At 36.2% G+C, this 20,139-nt stretch overlaps 1 protein-coding gene across 4 annotated transcripts in view; it reads right to left on the bottom strand.

Moving 5' to 3' along the window:
- The window catches only part of LOC126763727 (uncharacterized), a 68,662-nt gene that overhangs the window by 8,696 nt on the left and 39,827 nt on the right, over positions 1–20,139 (bottom strand). For 2 of the 4 annotated variants that reach the window (XM_050481471.1, XM_050481472.1), the window contains exons 7-8: positions 15,381–15,557; positions 11,014–11,043 (exon numbers count right to left, since the gene is read on the bottom strand). In XM_050481471.1, the coding sequence (XP_050337428.1) occupies positions 11,014–11,043; positions 15,381–15,557 (207 nt within the window). The remainder of the gene's footprint in view (positions 1–11,013; positions 11,044–15,380; positions 15,558–20,139) is intronic. The other 2 variants (XM_050481473.1, XM_050481474.1) reach the window with 1 other exon arrangement.

Raw genomic sequence — 20,139 nt, 5'->3', positions numbered from 1 at the left:
AATTTATACTCAATTTTGTTTGACATTTCACAATGTACGGACTCGAGTACAACGTTTGCAAATTTATTACTAAATAATGGTGCGTGTGACGCATCGCGTGGCGTTCAATATTAGGTTGATATAATCGCCCCGACAGGGTCGGTAATTCGAGAAAACATGAATTTTTTTGCTCCAAGTTTGCTCTAGAAAATAATAAGTATGCTCAGAGTCGCCGTACAGTGCACACCGAAGACGTTATTGCTGCTGTGGAGCAGAGTAGCGAAGAAGATCCGAATAAGTTCATCCGCCCTCACATAATTGGAGCTGCGTACATACACTTTATGGTATATTTTGAGATATAATCTTGGTTCGCGGGCTTACAAAATCTAAGTCGTGCAAGTCTTGACATCGAATGATGGTCAAGTGCCTTTACATCCTCAAAAGCCACGGTTTGGTGTGTTATGTGGGCAGAGGACATCATTAGTCCAGATTAAAGATTAGTCAAAAATTAAACCATCTAAAATGTTACAAACAATGCGGAATGCTAGGGAGCTATGAGTAATGACTTTTTCGTGTCTAAATCGGAAGATGTTGATGTGAACCACCTTACGATATAATCAAGGAACAACAGTCGTTGTGCTTTTACATGACCTGCCGACAACGACCTTACCTCACAGTGCTTAAAGGTGTTTTTTGCAAGTATTATTTGGTCCCAATTGGGACACCTTTTCCACCTTGGTCAAATTCTAGGCCTACCTAAAACCTCTGTCGTGCTGAGGGTTCGTCACCCCGCTGCAGTGCGATTCTGACTGAACTGAATTTGCAATTCTACCTGCCACGAGGCCAAACCCAATGAGCAGATTTGAGCGAACTCCAAGAAACCAGATATACATATGTACAAGTAAGTCGTCGGTCAGACCTTATTTAGCTACTATCAGTTAAGCTTCATCAAACTCAATGACTGGTGGCATTTGTCGCCTGAACTTCATATGTCTTTTCATTAGACGGAATATCATTTAAAGTCTATATCAGTTCAAGCTGAGTATTATAGCACTTTTTCTAACAAGACTAGCGGAATTTTCGAGGCAAGCCAAATAACAAACATAGTGCTTATTGGATTTTAGTCACCTCTTACGACAGGCAAATCTGACCGCGGACAAACTCTACCTCCTGCCTGCTGGAGGACAATCAAATTATTGAAGGAAACTGGTGAGCGAGTTTTATCTAACGTCATGGGTCTGTGGCCTGGCCTCCAAGATTATGCGATTTCACACCACTGGATTATATTTTGTTTAGTTATTTGAAGTCCCTTATCTACGTAGATAATCTCGAGACGATTGACGCCTTGGAGGATAATATTCGGCGCGTTATTTCTGATATATGTATGTCCTCACAATTTCTGCAAGAAGGGATCGAAAATTGAGCTTCTCGGCCAGAACTTATTCCAGCCAGCCGCGGCGGTCGCTGGCCCGAAATAATTTTTTTTATGCCATAGAGATGCGCTTACCAGGATGGTGAATACTACTTCGTGGATATAATAAATATTTTACAATCCTATAACAAATTTAATCACATAAATAGTAGTAATATACAGAACGGGTATATTTTATCTTCATGACAGTCACCTTTTCGCACTGGGCTTTTGACTTTATTCATGCCATTTGTCTAGTGGAATGTGGATAAGCCACAATACACTTTTCGGTGCAATTTAACTAATCTAAATTAGTTTGCGGTTGTTTAGTGCCTTTCTGCTTTCAATTGACCTTCAAGTACAAACATATATAAGCTATATTATTTTAATTTATAAACTGAAAATGTATGCATGTATAATATGTAATAGTAAATGTCAAAATTCATTAAAGAGTCCGAGCTCATTATGCATCTTGTCTCTTGTCATACAAAAATCGCAATAAAAATTGTTTGTCTATGGGTAATTATGGAATTGAACTTCTGTGAAAATTTCGGAAATACTTACAAGAAATGAAATTTGTAACTATTGCATATGAAGCGTTCAAATTCAATAGTAATACTTAAACCCATAAATTATTCAAGAAAGTGCATACCAATCTGTGGAAATTGTAGAGCTAATGCTCTTGAATACTCTGAAGGCATACTACTGTGAGTAAAAAATAGTAAGACTTTGTTCAACATTTTAAAAATTCTTACTTTATTTTAAAAATCTATATCGTTCTCTAAAACGTTTTTTCGAATTCTTGAAACAGTTGTTAAAGACAATATTCGGAATAGCCTTTGGTGAGTGTAGCGATTCACGTTTAAGGTATTGTCTCGGTGTAAAATTTTCAAAAAATCGTTTCTTTTGTTGCATTATCGAATAATATACACTGCAATAAACAATTCCTTCAAATTTTGAAATCGAAATTCAAATTAATACGGTCGCTACAGCGTTTCTTGTAGAAAGGGAACACAGTGGGGAACGGAGCGAACCATTTGCCGCTTTCGCGTTTTTCTCAGAATGGTGTTGTTGGTTTCCACTCTCAAAGGAAGAGTTTTGAAGATATCTATCCTACGGGACCTTGTTTTTAGATGTCATGTCAACAATTTATACAACTATTATACACCCAATAAATAAACATAAAAAAATCAATTTATATTCATTATGAATATTTTTATTTATAAAAATAAAAAAAACGGACCGATTAGTTAAGTTCAACATTTAAAAAAATAAGTGATTTTTCGGTGGGTCACACTGAGACAAACATGAATGTCTTCAACTGACTCAAAATGGTTTCATCGGAGCCGTCGTTTGAGTTTGCTGAATAGCCAGAAGTCACAAGGAGCCAAATCAGGTGAATACGGTGTTTGTGGTACGATATTGTTTGAAAATTTGGTAAATTTTCGTGGGGCAAAAACCAAAAGTTGTCGGACCATAATTCCGGCCTCTTTTTAAGAAAATAGTTTTCCTTGTTGATAGTTTGGCCTGTCGGAAGGGATTCAGAGTTCAACACACCTCCATAATCGGAAAATCTGTCTACATATCCTCGATTTTTGGCCTGATTTGACATTATGTTTTCGTCTTCGGCTCACGATGCGATATTTGGTGGATTGATTTTCTGTATCCGGGTCGTAAGCGTAGACCCAAGTCTCATCGCCAGTAATAGTACGTTTTATGACATCCCGATAGTTGGAAAGTATTGTTTCACTACCGACGACGACGCATCGCTATTTTTCGAAAAAATTTAGTGATTTTGGAACCAATCGTGCTTTCACCTTTCTTAGGCCCAAATGGTTTTCCAAAATGGTTTTCACTGACCCTTCTATATACATTATTTATAAATTCTATAGATATTCTAACGACGCCAATAAGATCTCTGACTGTTAATCGTCGATTCGCAAAAACCAATTGTTCCTTCATCAACACGTCTTCGACCCTCTTTCATTAACTTGTACCAATCAAAAACAAAAACAATTATCATTGAAGACCTTTTGGAAACATTTTGAACGTTTCGGCAATAATTTCACTCATCTTAAAAATTGCCGGATGCACTTTATGCACTTCAGAAAGACAATCATATACTAAACAGTATTAATTATTTTGATGTGACATTTAACACCGTTGTTACTGACGGTCATACCAACCTCGAAAAAAATATTTCGACGAATGGGTTTTCGTGCGAAATTTAAATTAAAAAGTCTTGCTATTTTTCCCACACAAAATTATACAAAACCCTAAAATAAGATAATTAGAGAACAATGCTAAGATTGCAAGTCCGGTCTGCACTGACCGACTGAGAGTCGCGTGCACTGTCGCCGGTCTAAGGCCACTCGTAAGCCTGAACCCTCCATGAGTTTTGATGGTATTTAATGTGCTGAAATGCATTATAATAGCTATCGCCTGTTCGCAATGCACAGCTAATAACTGAAGACATATCTTAAATTCAATTTCGAATTTATGTTTATTTGCCTCATAGTGATGTACGATATTTGGATAAACTTTGGAGTGCGGCAATGGCAATGGGCTTGCCAATTTAGCTGGAAGCAAGATGAATAACGATAGTGCACGCCCAAAGACAGCAATTAGGCGCTGCACCGCTCTCCCATAATGACGAGGGCAGAATTCGCATTCGTTGTGCTGATGTTTGGTTCTATGCATGCTGGTCGTCTGAAGCGCGCCTTCACGGTTCACACTTCAATCGGTTGGCGTATGGATGCGGCGAAATGCAACTGCTGGTGTCAAAGCTAATATGTAATGCTCGTCGTCGTGCTACTGGGCAATCGAGGTGATGCTGGTGTCGTGTGGTGCATTCTGCCGGTCATCCATCAAGTTTTATTGCTGAGCCAGCAAAATTATAGCAACTGCCGTTATTTAGACACATACATACATATGTATGCAGTGTGAATAATGAGAGTTGAAGACAGAGCGTGCTAGAAGGGAAAAAGTGCCATCAAAGCAGCAAATTGTGTGCTTAGAAGTGTCTTGCCGTCGGAATGGTAAGATCTGAGGAAACAACTATACTATAGCTGTCCGATCTGAACAATTTTTTTACATTGGAGATTACAGCGGAGCCTTACATTACATTAGTGCTAAAATTTCGTGATAATTCCATGGCAAATAAAAAATTTTTTCATACAAGGACTTGAGTTTGAGTTGTCTGATAGCAAAAATTTGTTCGGCTTGGACTTATTTTTTTGGCTTAGAGTTATTCTTAAACAACAGATCTCCGAATACAACTTTTTTAGTCACTCCCTCAAATGGTTTTATGTCCAGTTCGCGGAGAAATGGTAATCTTATGTACATATAAAACTCTAAACGCTGGTGGTTTGAGGAACACAAGCGGAAGCACTTAGTTCAGTGAGCCTTAGAGTGACAAAACGAGAAAAATAAAAAACGAAAGATAATGTATAAAAATTGAAATGGAAAGCTGCTAAGAGAAATAAAATCGCGGATTAAATAAGTAAAACGGCAAACGAAAGCAGCCCTAAAAGGATTGTTGGTGTGCAGCGAAGCCATTAAGTGGGAAAGTAAACACGTTGCCCTCGACACTTAGCGGCAAGACACGCGCTCCCATTATGATGCTAATACGCCTCGTTGGAATGCAAACTTTACCAACTCAAAAAACTACCGGGCAAAAAAGCCGGCAAAAGAGCAACGAAACTTGGCAGCTACAAAAAGTGTGCAAACGATGGGAAAACTTTCGCCCAAACAAAATAAATCTGTTAGCAACATAGCTAAAAGGAAGAAGAAAGCAAACTGGTAGCACTGCCGAAAAAATTGAAACGAGAGGATGTGCGAAAATGCCAACGCTGTTGCTGACCGAACTGCAGGGACGCCATTGGACGCTGTTGGACGCCACTCAGGGCCAAATGGTGCTCATGAATATGATGAATTAGCGTGCTTAAGATTCGCGGTGGATACACCCGAGCACCCGCAACACATCCGATTCGACCAGCTGGCCTTTGAGCGCGTTGGCACGGCGCAGCTTTAAGCGGATCAACACTACTTTGTTTGCACATCTGGAATATATGTATGGAATGTATGTATGTATGTGTGGTTATGTATTTTTGAGAGGTAGAATTTACACATATGTGTGTTCGTATGATATGCATATCCGGTTTGATTTACACATGTGCCGTGCACACATATTGCAGCAGACTTGCGCGCCCCGGCATAAAGCAGCGCATTTTAACTGTCCGAACATGCATATGGGAAGCATATGTGAATGTTTGTAATGTTTTTTTTTTGTATGCATGTTGGCGATTTAAGCTTATACCGGTAATTGACCTCCACATGTCCAGCTGTTGGAGATTCCATTTAACCCTAAGTGCGAAGATTAGAATTTTGAAGGAATGTGTATATGTACATACTATACATTAGGGTGTTCGTTATTTCGCAAGTCGATTGTTTTTTGCGTTCTCTGAATTTTCAGTTTTCGCTTTAAAAATTATTCAAGGTAAATGAGCACTTTATTTAAATTTATACCGTGTCTATATCATTTTTCTCTGCTCATATATTTAACGTGCGATTTTTGATATTTTGTAGTCATTTTCTTAACTCAAACTTACCCAAAAAATTATATACTATTTACATATATATTACAAAATTTTCCGCTTTAAGGAAACGTTTTTTGTTTGCATAAAAGTATTCCTTTAAAAGTTATATGCTGTTAAAGATTTTCTTCAAATGTACTGAGTATGTCCTTATAAATTTTGTGTTGCTCATACGACACGGTGTACCGTATGAACACAGTAACACTTGATTTATAACAAAACCTGAGACTTCATGGGGTGTCAGAAAAAACAAATTAACTTGGGAAATAGTGCGACTCTTAAAGTATACATATATGTATCTAAGTATATAAATAAAAATGAATCGTCAAACTGTATGTACGCGCATAACTCAATAACGCCTGGACCAATTTGGCCAATTCTTTTTCTTAAATGTTCGTTGAAGTTCAAAGATGGTTTTTACGGCGAGAAAAATTCGAATAATTTCCGGAAAACCCCTAAAAACAGCCCTTTTCTTTTCCTCATACAAACGTTATATGAAAATGAATGTTTGTTTGTTAGTAACACTAGGAGGACGGTTGAACCAATATTGATGAAATTTTCAAAGATTGTTTGTTGTGTATCGGGAAAGGTTTAGAAACAAAATACCTTATACTTTTCATGAGGAGAAGTCGGAAAATTGGACAATTCCAAAAAGTAACATTTTCCATACACTTTTTTTTTAATTTTTCAATATTTTGATTCGTAAATTATTTGTATTGTTCGATTTTGATCGCTTGCTTTTTTATTCCGGCTATCCAAAGGAAAAATTATTGTGTATCAATGTGATCAATTGCATATTGAAATTTGTTATTTGATCGTAACGATATCACAGCACGATTTTTTAAACAATAGCTGCGCTGTTTGATGGCTATATCAGAGAGACACCTCTGTGGCTGCTTTATATGCTGAAAAGCGTGTGTAGCAAAAAAGAGGTTTGCCCACACATTCTTCTTTGTCATCAAAGAGGTAAATGAAATCATTTCAGTAAATCTCAGTAAACCAGAATTTTAAAGTGGTGAAAACCAATATGGTTCATGGTAGTCTTTTAAAACTTCTTTATTTACTGTGAAAATCGGTTAAGCCAGTTTACTTATAATCAAGAAAACTACTTAGAATGCGATAACTCAATAAATAAATATTTCCCCTTTTGTTTAATTCACATTCAAAACTCATGTCAATGTTGAATATTGCAAGGTGGTGCTAAAGCGATCTTTGTAATATTTACTTTGGCCAGTGTCAAAATTGGACACTTTGTGCGTCTCGCGGTTGCCCACCATTTAAGTCATTGTGGTTTGTGATGGTACAGTGTGTGCCACTTTTTAAGAAGCCATCTTAATTTGCTGGAACTACTTGAAACAGACGAAGGACAATCAAATTTCATGTGATTTATTATGTTTTCACGTCATTTCGGAATCAGCCTTCAAATTCGCGTTAATTTTGGGATACGAAAAAATGACATTACCGATTCCATTTTACATTGTATTCATAAATTTAAATGCGCAAATCTGACACTTCCAGTTTTTTATTCTTTTTGTCAATTTTTGGAGAAAAATCGAAACGAATATTTATCCGAATAACGTTGTCGAAATGCGAAAGCTTGAGTGCACGAAATTTTACATGTCCAAAAATACCGATTTAATGACTTAAACAGGAAGATTCGGTCAAATATCCGTGAGGTTTGCGCTCATATAATAGCGAAAATACAAGAATCAAACCGTAAATATATGGAATTTTCAACTATTCTTTGGAAAAAAGGTATGCCCCAGTTTTTTGCGTCTCAAAGTTGGATTTTCTGTTATGACGCAGTTATCGAATGGGACAGCCATATAAACGTATTCAATTTCCAGGGAAAATTGCCTTGCGAACAATAAAAACACAAGGAAATCGGGAATTTTTTTTGAACGGCCAATATAAATGTGGCGTGTTTAAACCCATCTTCTCTGTATATTACCAGAAAAATCAAAAAATTTTTTATTAAGCTGCGTAATTAAAAAAATGCAGAAAAATCGAAAATAAATTAATTTTTTATAATTTCAAAACTTTTTTTTAGTCATTTCAAAACCCATAATTTACGCAAAATAATAATAAATAAATATTGATGTTTTGCTTTCAAAAATTATCAACCCAGGGCCATTTAAAGCAAAGAGACAGTAAATGATCTAAACTCAGAACTTTGATCAACAATCGCTTTCATAGCCTCTATCGCAGTTTTGAAACTTCGGCGGAAATCTCCATAATTATATTGGGTAAAATATATAAAATATATAAAATTTTACACTGTGTGTCATGTAAATATGGTGTACGAGTATGAATGAAATCAATATTTTGACATTATTGGTTTGTAAATTATATGGCATAATCCTATTGGTTCAATTTTCCAGCACTTACACTAATGAAGACCTTAAAAACAAGTTTAATGTGATGAAATCGCCCAAAGTTTGTCCGATTGAAGTGATCGTTCATGCGCTTTAAGATTTCTTCTTCAATCCAACTTTCAAGAAATGCAAAACCACACATATAGCAACTTTTTCTGAAAGCTAGGTGAGTCTCACCAAAAGTTATGCCTTGGCTTTACGAAACCGCAGTAAAGCCAATACTGTGCTATAGTGTATTTGTCTGGTGGAGTGTGCTCGGTAAAGGAATATTCGTTTAATAGTTTGAACGCGTTCAACAAGTGGTACTTATTGGCATCAGCTGTGCACTGAGTACAACGCCAAAGATGGAACTTTATGCCTTTCTACATATTTCACCAGTGCACACAGCCGGTCGATGCATTGCTGCGGAGGTTGCTATTAGAATCTGAGAAACTGAACACATCAAGAGTTCCAGAGAAAGACATCCTGAAATCCATCACACTTCGACTGCATCCCTGATAACTTGACTCCCTGCGCTACGGTACTTACCTAGCGGCATCTTCTCCTACCTCATACCTCAGAGAGATATATGGGTGGGGGCGGAGTCGCTGCAGAAGAAATGCAGTGACATTTTTCATGGATAGATTAAAGTTCAAGGAGGTAGGTTGGTAAGTTTTCAATCAACTTTTGTTTCAGACTGCCACACAACTGTAATGTCTTTTAATTGGTAGCCATCAAGATAGCACTAGATGTACCTCTCGCGGAGGTTTGACAACTTCTTTTTCCATTTTTTTTTAATTTTTTTTTCTGAACCATCAACATCTCAAGAATATTGTGTTAAAGTTTTAGGTAATTCGGAGAAAAACTAACAAAGTTACAGCAGGTTGAATAATGGTACCTTCCAGCTACCTGCGCTGAGCGGTAAAAACTTTGAATCGATTTTCCCAAAATATGTCATTTTTAAAGTCGGTGACCAGCCTACAGCAAAAACTACTGCATCGATCGTTTTGAAATTTTGTACAAATATTTTAAATATATATAGCTCTCGAATGACGTCGAGTTTTTCCAAAAATTTTATTTACTAACAATTTTACAATAACAAATAGGTCGATTTTTTCGTCTAAAATCGTCATTTTGGCTTGAAAATGGTACCAAAAATTGAAAAATTGAAAAATTAAAAAGAAATCGACGTCAATTGAAAGATAAACTAATAAACTAAAGAAAGCATTTTGATTTTTTGGTTTCAGATGATCCAGTGATGCTGTAGGCTGGTCACCGCACAAAAACTTCTTTTCGAGGTGCCTGCAGAGATCGCTTATAAATCCGTTATTCCTCGCTATTTTTCGATAAAACTTTTTTTGAGTATCCTTCAAATGTTGTACTTTCATATAATAATAAGTAAAATAAACCTACAGCAATAATTTTTTCTAAAAAAAATTCATGAAAAAAGGTCTTTTTTCGACGAAACAAACCTTATCCCCCCCTTAAATGTTGTAGGTACTCCAAATATTGCAAATACGCTGGTTATATACCAATTAAGTGTTTTCATTTTAATTTGTCCAATTTCCCATGAACATAAAACTTTTTTACAAAATATTGAGTACTACAAAATAAAATTAGTAACTAATTAGTTAGTAAATAATTAAATAGTAATGTAATGTATGTAATAATTAATTTATTAGATTTAATTTAATTTAATTGATTTCAAATATTAATTAAATAATAAATAAATAAATAATAATTAAATTTACTAATTAATTACTAACTAATTAATTAATTTTAATTCAATTAATTTTAAATTAATTAAGTAATAAATTAATTACCTACTAATTAAAATTAATTATTCATTTTAGTTTAGTTTAGTTTAGTTTAATTAATTAGTAATTAATTACTAATTTACATTCAGCAAATGCATTAACAACTGTTGCTAATGTCATTGAACTTGGGGGTCTTCGACTAATCGATGCGCTTTAAATACTCCTACATCACTCGCAGTATTCGGTTACACTTGCTGGCATTTTGTGGTACGTATGCGACACGCATATTTAATTAGGGGTGCTTCGACCACCCGCATCGAGTTCTTCGGTGTTTAAACGGAGGGTGTGACTGGCGGCATTCAGGTGTTATGTAATTAAATGCTTTTATTGATTAATTACAGGTAAATGGAAAGCGAACCTTAATTTATTTGCATGCGGTTGGGGAGGAACGGTGGCTTTAAAAATAATTGTATTTTTGGTTGTAAGATTTATATGTATGGCATGTACGTAGTATCGAATTTATGAATATAACTACTTTTCTATTGTATTAATATTCATGTTAACGAGGCTTCACTGTTTACAGTTGTACATATATGTGTAAATTATATTGCAATAAATACTAATTCGGCGTTTCATGTGCACAATTTCATGTAAATAAAGTGAATAAGGAGAAGTGGAGTATGTGCGGAGGCAGTACATTGAAGTTAGGATTTAGGATATAGTGTTACTTAGGTCATTGTACTATAATATAGGAGAGAGTGAAGATAGCTCTTACTTAAATTTCATTTATTTGTGTATTTAGTGTTTATAAAAAGTTTAAAGACATTTGAATTAATCTTGATTTTTGATGTTTATAGCGCTATTCTACATGTGCTACTTAAAAGTGTCTTCCATACGCTATGTGGTCTCTTGCTTACCGTTGACTTCCATTTGGGCCTCAAGTGGTCCTAATTGAGCATAACATTAAAATGTTTGAAAATATTTAGTTTAAAATTGTCGTTTAATGGTTATGAGTTATTTGTTTAGTGGCAGACGTGGCGTATGAGTAATACGGCGCAGTACTCACAGTAGACTATGGTAGGGTGTTATTTAAGTAGAATATTAGTAAACTATGTGCATGTACTAACGAGTGGTTTTTGTTCTTTTAAAAGTTCAAAAATCCCTATTCAAAAATGTAGTAGTTTGGTTTTATAATGTAACGAAGATTCTTCGCCATAGTATGTACAGCAGTCTTGGCTCGTAGGCGAGTATGTACATATGTCATGCTTTCTAATCGTTATTAAGAAATGAAAATTGTTGCATAAAAAAAAACCGAGACTATAAGTGTCTGTCAAAAAATGCTTTAAAGTGCCAAGGTAAAAGCTTTAATAAATCTTGGCTGTTTGCTTGTATCCCTTTATAAAATCAATATTTTGTTTTGTAACTTCTAACTGATGTTTTTTTTAGACATATGGTTTTCAATGAGGCAATACTTTCTTTGGGGTAGTTTTTTCATGGCTATAATGCTGTATTCGATGGAAAACGCTATATATATATATGATTTATAACTTTTTGCGCCTGAATTAGGCGATGTTGATGTGGATGACTTTTGGTTCCAACAACGTGGCGTTACATGTCACACAGCCAGCGAAATAATCAATTTTGTTTAGGAAACTTTTGGTGAGCGCATTGCTTTGTGAGCCTTTATCGTGGCCTTTAAGATCATGTGAATTAACACTGCTGTACTATATTTTATGGACTTATGTGACATAGGTGTATTTGATAATGCGTCCCACGCAAGCGCCATCAAGACACTGGAGAAAAGTAATGTGGCGGTATGTATGCAGATGGATAGAGGCTGTAGTGCTTACTAGGATAGCTGAATCTACTGTGGGGGAGAGTAAGATTCATCCTGGTACTATGAGGGACTGCCCACAGTGTGGAGTTCTCTCACCTCTACTTTGGAGTCTGGTAGTAGATGAGTTCCTTGATTTGCTTACAAACAATGGGATTCGGTGTCAGTGTAAGCCGATGACATTGTCATAATGGCACGCGATAATAATTTGAGAATACTTTCTGCGAAGGGGCTTAAGTCTAGCAAAGGGATGGTGCAATACGGTTGGTTAAATATCAACCCATTAAAAATAACTATCGTCCCTTTTACAAAGCGAAGATATCTTCCGGGCTTGAGGCCCCTAACATTTGGTGGCAGCGGGTGTTGGAGGTGTTTAAAGAGTTCAAATTTCTGGGTCGAACATTAGACTCAACCTTGGGATAAGGCATATAGAACTAACACTGTCTAGCGCCACTAAGGCACTCATGATATACAGACGCGTAGATCCTGCAAATCAGGTATCATCAAGAGGCTATATATCATGATCGTAACGACTATTGTATCTTATGGAACGGTTGATTGGGCATCGAAGGCAACAAAGTCTTCGGTAGGTCTTCAACTATCGAAGCTGCAAAGAATCGCCTACATCTGCACTTCAGGGTAAATGCGCACTTGGCCAACGCAGCAGTTGAAGTTATGCTGGAGCTCATACCATGCTGCTCATGGCAGAGGGTTTTGGCAAAAGGAAGGTAGTGTCGTCTCAATAAATGAAGGCCTTAGGGGAGACACACGAATGGCTCGAAAGCACCGGAAGGAATTGGAACTGGCATTGCGAGACCGCATACCAAACTATCCATACCAATGGAATGTTTTTCGGGCATCTTTCAAGCATAAGTCTTTGCTATCAAACTCCAAAGCAACTATCGCAATCAGCGTATCACTATACTCAGCGATAGTCAGGCGACACTAAAAGAGATCTCAACTTATGTAGTCAAATCGCTTTAGTGGAGGAGGGTATAGAAAGGCTGAAACGCCTATAAGTTTGTAACCATGTACACCTGAATTGGGTGCCGGAGCAATGAGCTGACTGATGAATTAGCCCGCTCTGCAGCGGTTTCCAGGATGATAGGGCCAGAACCATGATTCGCCCCACGGAGGAGAGTGGGGAGAGAACGACAATGGAAGCAGGCAACAGGAATGTGCCACGCCAAGTTACTATTGGGAGGTTACAACCTAGCAAGGTTTATACAAGTAGATATGATAAACCTCCCGAGATAAAAATTCCGTCTCCATGTCGCGCTCTATACTGGTTACTGCAGGCTTAAGAAACATTTGTTCAACATGGATTTCGCAAACTGCCGGTTTTGTGTCATGGAACCGGAAACTGCAGAACACCTGATTTTAGATTGCCAAGCAATTTGTAGAAGCACGCTCATGGCCCTAGGATCCAATTACGTGGACAGGATGACATCATCTCCAGCGCTCACAGAAAGCTCCTAGAATTATTCAGATTGCTGGACCATTATGATCATATGTGATATAAGAGAGAGCACAATAAACAATAGGTACAGTGCAAAACCTCAATTATTTTCTATCGACTTATGTATCTATGTGAAGAAACTTGTCTTTGCAGGTAACTTCGAGACAATTGACATATTGGAAGAGAATATTCGGCGCGTTATAGTTGAAATACGGTGCTAATTGCTGCACCTCTTCGCGATCAATTGCCTTAAATCATTTTTAATGACAAGCCGTTATTTTATAATAAAATCAGATTCTTGGCCAGAACACTAAATTGTATAAATTTTAGATCATCTTGACAATCATATGTCTGAAAAAACACCCTTTATATTCTCACTTAAAGTTAATATTTGATACAAGTTCAGCTAAATGATAATTGTAAAGTAAATACTATGAGAAAACCACCACCAATTAGTTACCTCGATTCAGGCTATATTAAACTTTGGTAGTGTTTGGTGGAATATCTGTGGATACATTTAAAAATATTTTGATTCTAGTCGTTAATAAAGATGGTTTTCTCATCTGAAGACACAATTTCTTATTCTTCATTAAAAGCAACAGGGATTTTATTGAGTAACAGCTTAAAAACTTCAAAAGATTATTACTTTTCTAAACCTAAAATAAAGCTCAGCATCGCAGAAAGCTTATTCAACGCTGACATTTAAAAGGTATTTTGTGGGTATTACTTACGACAGAATTCTCATTATTCTACACATTTTGTGAGCATAAGGTCATAATCACTTTTTTGTCTTTTGATCAACGAATTTTCATTTAATAATCATCATTGAAAAATATAAAAAAAGACATCTCAGGTCTGCTAACAACCTGCTGCATACATTCATTAATATTTGTACGGAGTACTAGAACATCTGCGCACGAGTTCCACTTTGTTTTGCTGCGTCGCAACCATTAATATGTTATTCAATAAATTCGTGATTGAAATTTTTGGTCGACACTTTTATTAAATTTCGTGTGCAGCATATGAAAACGCTTCAAAGTGGCTCCCAACAACGTGCCCGCATAATTAAATAACGGAAATTTTACGATGCTTCAAATTTACATGTACTAGTATGTATGCAAGGGAGTCTACGTAAGAGTGTACGGAGGTACGAAAAAGGAAAGTAAAGCAGATTTCACTGCCGACTGGTATTTTGTTTCTGCTTTTCTTAAGTTTAATGAAAATTCTCAATTTTTCTGCGCTTTGCTACCAACGCTCGCCTTTGGGTGAGTAGCTTAAATAATATCCTTTTGGTATTTCTTTAATTATAAAGCGCAGCAGCCCTACAGAATGCAAAATATTATGCGCAGAAACTTTTTTTTATTTAAAAAGAAGAGAACAAGTGAAAGCAAAATTCTCTGCTAGAAAAATCTTTTCAAATGGCTATGCTGGCGCTGTGGAGAGCGCAAACGTGTAAGCACAAAAAGCAAAGGCGGATTATCCTTTGGGAAAAACTGGCGCTGGCATGGAATAAAGCTACCGAAAAGCATTACCAAACTGCTGAAGTGCTAAATGGAAAGGTAATTTTCAACGCAATCTGCGGAACAGCTTTGAAAATATAAATGAAATCAACCAGCCATAGCGTACTTGCAATTTTTGAAAATTTGAGAAAAAGGCAGCGCCTTTGCAATTTGCTGTTGTGCGGATTTTGTAGAAAAATTGGCATAAACTCTTACCCTGTATCATCATTTTATATAAATCGATGCTCAGACCTCATGATTTATAGCTTTCCGCTGACTAACGGTTTGAATTTTGCTTTGAAACTAGTCACTTTCTTTACTAACTTCGAATTATCTTTAACAAATTTTGCGCTTTTCATGTCTGCGTCTTTCGATAACCGGCATGCTACAGAAATCAATTTACTGGCATCAAACATATTCTAGACTTTATTGTTATGTTCTGTAAATCTTTTATTTTGGTTATGTGTAGTAATTCCGCATTAATTTTCGTACCTGCACGTTATCGCATTCACTCCATGTTTTTAGACGCGGCTCAAATTTCTTATCTTTTTCGCTAGTGCTTGGCGGTGGCTTGCTGCCGATTCCTGTGTCTTGTGTGGATATCCAGACTAAATTTCCTTTTGATTGCCTCACCAGAATCATTGCGTGTTTGCCATGAGGCACCTCATGCTGCAAAGAAAGTCAAATATAATAATGGCAATAATTTTTTTATTAGGTGGCAACACTGTTGTAACATTTAAGAGATATATTTTCGATAAACATTTCATTAATTATTAATTAATTTATTTTTTCTCTTTTATCTAATTTGAAACAATATTTTTAACTGTAGACTTTATTAATTTCATTCAGTTGGATATGCTATAGCCAGTAGATCTGAAAAATTTGTTCACATGTGATGACATTGCCACAAGAAGATATCAAATGGAAAACTTTTAAGAAACTCGATATTGTTTGTCCAGTTTGTATGACAGCTATGTGCTTTAGATATCCGATATAACAAAATTTCTTCGAATATTACAGCGACTTTCTTTTGGATATTACAGCAACACATTCGGCAACTAATTGTGTTTGTCAAATAAAAAAATCTCCACACATGGAGTTGATTCCGATCGTTCAGTCTGTATTGTATGGCAGCTATATGTATGACTAAGGTTCCATCAAATGAGCAGCTTCTTGGAGAGCAAAGTACAAATTATTTGTGCAAAATTTCAAAACGATATTTCGTAAACTTAGTGACCAGTTCGCGTATATACGGACATTCTGACATGGCTAAATCCGCTCAGCTCGTTATGCTGACCATTTATCTGGGTAGTCGAAATAGTTTTTTTCGCATTTATAATCAAACTTCAACTTATTTTTCTATAATGAGCTTTAATGAACCAAATATGTACCATTTTGGTCGACGATTTTTTGCCATTTTTCCGCTAGAGGCATTATTCCATCAGTGCAAAACTTTTCTGGTTTCTCGACGAGAAACTGCGACAAGTAATTCTCACAGGGCCTTTTTTGAAGCCAACTTTACTTTATTAAGGAAGTTCTACATTGACTTAAACAAATGGCAGTCCGATGGTGCAAGGTCAGGGCAATATGGTGGATGCATCAAAACTTCCCAGCCAAGCTCTCCCAGTTTTTGCCGAGTCATCAAAGATGTCCTGATGGAAGTCGAAGCCCTTTCTGTTGATCAGTTCTGGCTGTTTTTTTTAGATTGCTTGCCTTAATCTCATCATGTGTTGACAGTAAAATGTAGAATCAATCGTTCGACCAGGCTGGACCAGCTCATAATGGATGACTCTTTTGCAATCCCACCAAGCACTCAGCATAATCTTTCGAGTGTCAATCCTGGCTTTGCGACCATTTGTTGAGCTTCACCATGCTTGGACCATTATCTATTTCACACATTATTGTCGTATTTGATCCACTTTTCGTCTATTGTTACCATTCGCTTCATGGTTCGGTTTCATTTCGTTTCAGCAAAGAATCGCAGATGTTAATTCGGTCCATTAAATTTTTCACAGGTAATTCACGTGGTACCCAAACATTCAAAACCATTTGATGATGAATGTTAAGTTCCTTAGCGATGTTATGGCTACTTATGTGACGGTTCTGGTCAATCTTTTTCATAATTTCAACGACTTTTCCAACGATAGGTCGACCAGATCGAGGTGCATCTTTTACCATCGAATTTTCCAGAACGGAAGCGAGCGAACCATTGTTGTGCTACACGAACTGATACAGCATCGTCTCCGTAAACTTTACAAATTTCATTGGTGGCTTGCGTGGCATTCCCGTTTTTATACAAAAATTTCAAAATATAGCGAATTCCTCTGTTATTTTCACTCATTTTTGAACAGCTCTAACTTTTTCTCAACTTCCCGAATTTAATTTTTTTAGTTAAATGAAGCTTAAAATCTTACCTTTTTAACACTATATGGTTTGAATGGTACCGCTGGAGATATGCGACTGCAACGACATCCACAAAATACGAAAAGACATTTTCGACTACCAAATATATGGTAATTATATGTAAACATATTTTATAAGATCTACTACATTTTCTTCTGGGTATTATAAACTTCATGGAAAACTTAATATTTCCTGTTCAGGGTAAAAAAATCATCAGTATTTTACGGAAAGCGCTTCAGTAATACTCCACCGTTTGAATAGATGAGTCGAAAAAATATGCTATGACTATTAAGCTATGCAGCTACTACTTGAAAAAATATTCTATGAACTGACATCTATTGAATCAATACTTTTGAAAAAAGTACTGTTAATGGTCTTAAAAGCCAATCAAATAGAAACGAAACGAGTAAGAAACAGCTATGTTAGAGCCTGACCACATATTTAGTACTCACTGAAATATTAAAAGAGGGGAAATAAGTATTTTAGGGTGTGGGAAAAACATATTCTAGGGGCGATTCCAAGGTTTAGACCGATTTCATTTACACTGAGGTGAAATATCACTATATTTATGAATACATATACTTTTAATTTCCCAAAATATAATTCACTATTGCATATAGCTGTCATACAAATTGATCGATAAAGGCTCTTGTAAATGTTTTTTCTATTTGCGAAAGGTATTATACTGTTTTTTTGGTTTTATATAAAAGATAATATTGAATTTGAGGAAATCGTTAGATTTTATGAAAATTTTTTAAGTCTTTGGTAAAAAGAAGAAATTTAACTAATGAATTATCAGAATGAAATATGTATGTATAAATACGACGAATATTTCAATACAAACAATAGATATGATTGCCATTTCCTAGAGGGACTTACTGATTGGTAAGTTCACACACATACAAAAACACATTGGGTTTCCCACGACCAAAGCAAATCTTGTCATAAATCACGCAATGATTCCACCACACTCTTCTACACATACGAAAAAAGCAAGTAGTCGTATGTAAGTTTCTCAATAATCAGCAGAAAATTCTTTTGGTGGAATTTCAATTTATTTTACTCAATAAATTTTCACAGCGAAACCCCGACACATTTCAATACACACTCACATATGTACCATATATTTTGGTCCTGTTGGGTCGCAGCAGAAAAACCATTTATCTCTAAATGATAGCTGAGCTTTTTCCAAACTGTACGACTTCATTTGTGCACCTGCAAGATTATTTGCTTTGTTGAAAATAAGTTCACAATTGCTATTCGCGTAAATACAGTGTTCCATAGATAAATGCGCCATGTTCATACAAGCTCTTTGAGTAAATAATTCGCCAGTTTTTGGTTATAAGCTTAGCGGACTTTAGTAAATACATAAATACGTTTATCAAAGCAATACTGTATAGTTCCGCATTAAATGCGCGAAATAGTGCAGTGGTATTAAGAGTCCTTTATTGCTCTTGCTATTTATGTGCATACATTTGTAACGGAAAGGAGAAACAGAGAATCGCCGTGAAATCATAAATGTCTGATAGATGCTTCGGCCAACACAGAATCGCCTAAGCGCACTGATTTGCACCGAGGCGGGCATTTCAGCAATGCGATTCGATAGTCCAAGTGCTGACTGCAATATAAATAGTTTCGTGTGCTTCGAAAGCAATTCGTAATCAGCGTGTGATTTATCTGTTTTATTACTGCTGCTGTTTTTCCAATAGTTTTTGCCAGCTGTTGAACAAAGCGATTTTGCCCTTGGCAAACTGAAAAGGCGGTGTTCGTGGGTACGAAGACGTGCGAGAGTATTGTCTTTGCGCATCACGGCAGTTTGATTCAAAGAATTTCGTGAATTATGTATAAAAAAGAAATATGATACGCATTTAGACTGCAAACTAAAGAGATTGAACTCATATTGCAGACTTGTATTTAGTGTTGCCATAACTTGAGGAGAAAGTTTTTGCACTCATATGAGATAGACCTTCTTACTTTTAAAATATTAAATTCATATAAATTTTTATAACGATTTAAAAAGGTTAAAAAAATGGATTTAAATAATTTTTATAAAACATGAAATTTAGGATTAAGGTCAGAAAGGGTCGGTCTTCCGACCAGATGGCGAAAAGTTTATTTGGCAAATTGTTTCTTTAAATTTTGTGTTTCCAATGGAATCAGCAGTTAGGTTAAGTTAAGTCGCAATGTTGATTCAAAATCGATGGATCTCACGTGATTTGCGTTACCCAAAAGCTCTTACAAGGGCTCACCAGATCTTTATAGATTGGCGAATAATTTTGGTGCTTACCACACATTTTTTGAGGCGGTTGATATCAGTCGCAGCCGCTTCGCAGGTACGTCGAGGTTGTGTCTACAAAAATATTTCAATGTCAGTATTGAAAAGCCCGGTAATAGAGATGAAAGTGACAAGATGATTCCACCTCGTTCTCCTCCATACATATTTTACAAAAATCGCTCTACAAAATATTTAGTCGCCTTTTCGATAGTGAACAATGAGAATACCAACAATTGAGGCAAGATTTACTTTACAAAGTAGTTGTTCGGAGAACATCTTATGGTTCACTCTGTGCCAAAAGGATCTCACAGTCGCACAAGTAATGATTGTTTAGAAGCGCTTGTCGAGCTTACTGGAGGTCCTTAGGTCGGGCGCTAGAACGCAAGAGCACTTCGGAAAACAGACTCGCTTTCAATCGAATGAAATTGGGGTAAGGGTGCCCTCACCAGCAAGTTTGCCAGTCTTACAGTTTCCGGCGATTCCGCTATAAACGCCCATACAAGTCTAATATGGCATAGCTTGAAGCTATTACTAATGAGGTCATTCGGAAATTATGTGTTTACAATGGAACAA

Source organism: Bactrocera neohumeralis, chromosome 6, assembly GCF_024586455.1.
Source record: "Bactrocera neohumeralis isolate Rockhampton chromosome 6, APGP_CSIRO_Bneo_wtdbg2-racon-allhic-juicebox.fasta_v2, whole genome shotgun sequence".
In the NCBI taxonomy this organism is placed as follows: domain Eukaryota; kingdom Metazoa; phylum Arthropoda; class Insecta; order Diptera; family Tephritidae; genus Bactrocera; species Bactrocera neohumeralis.
This window is presented reverse-complemented; position numbering and strand designations above follow the sequence as displayed.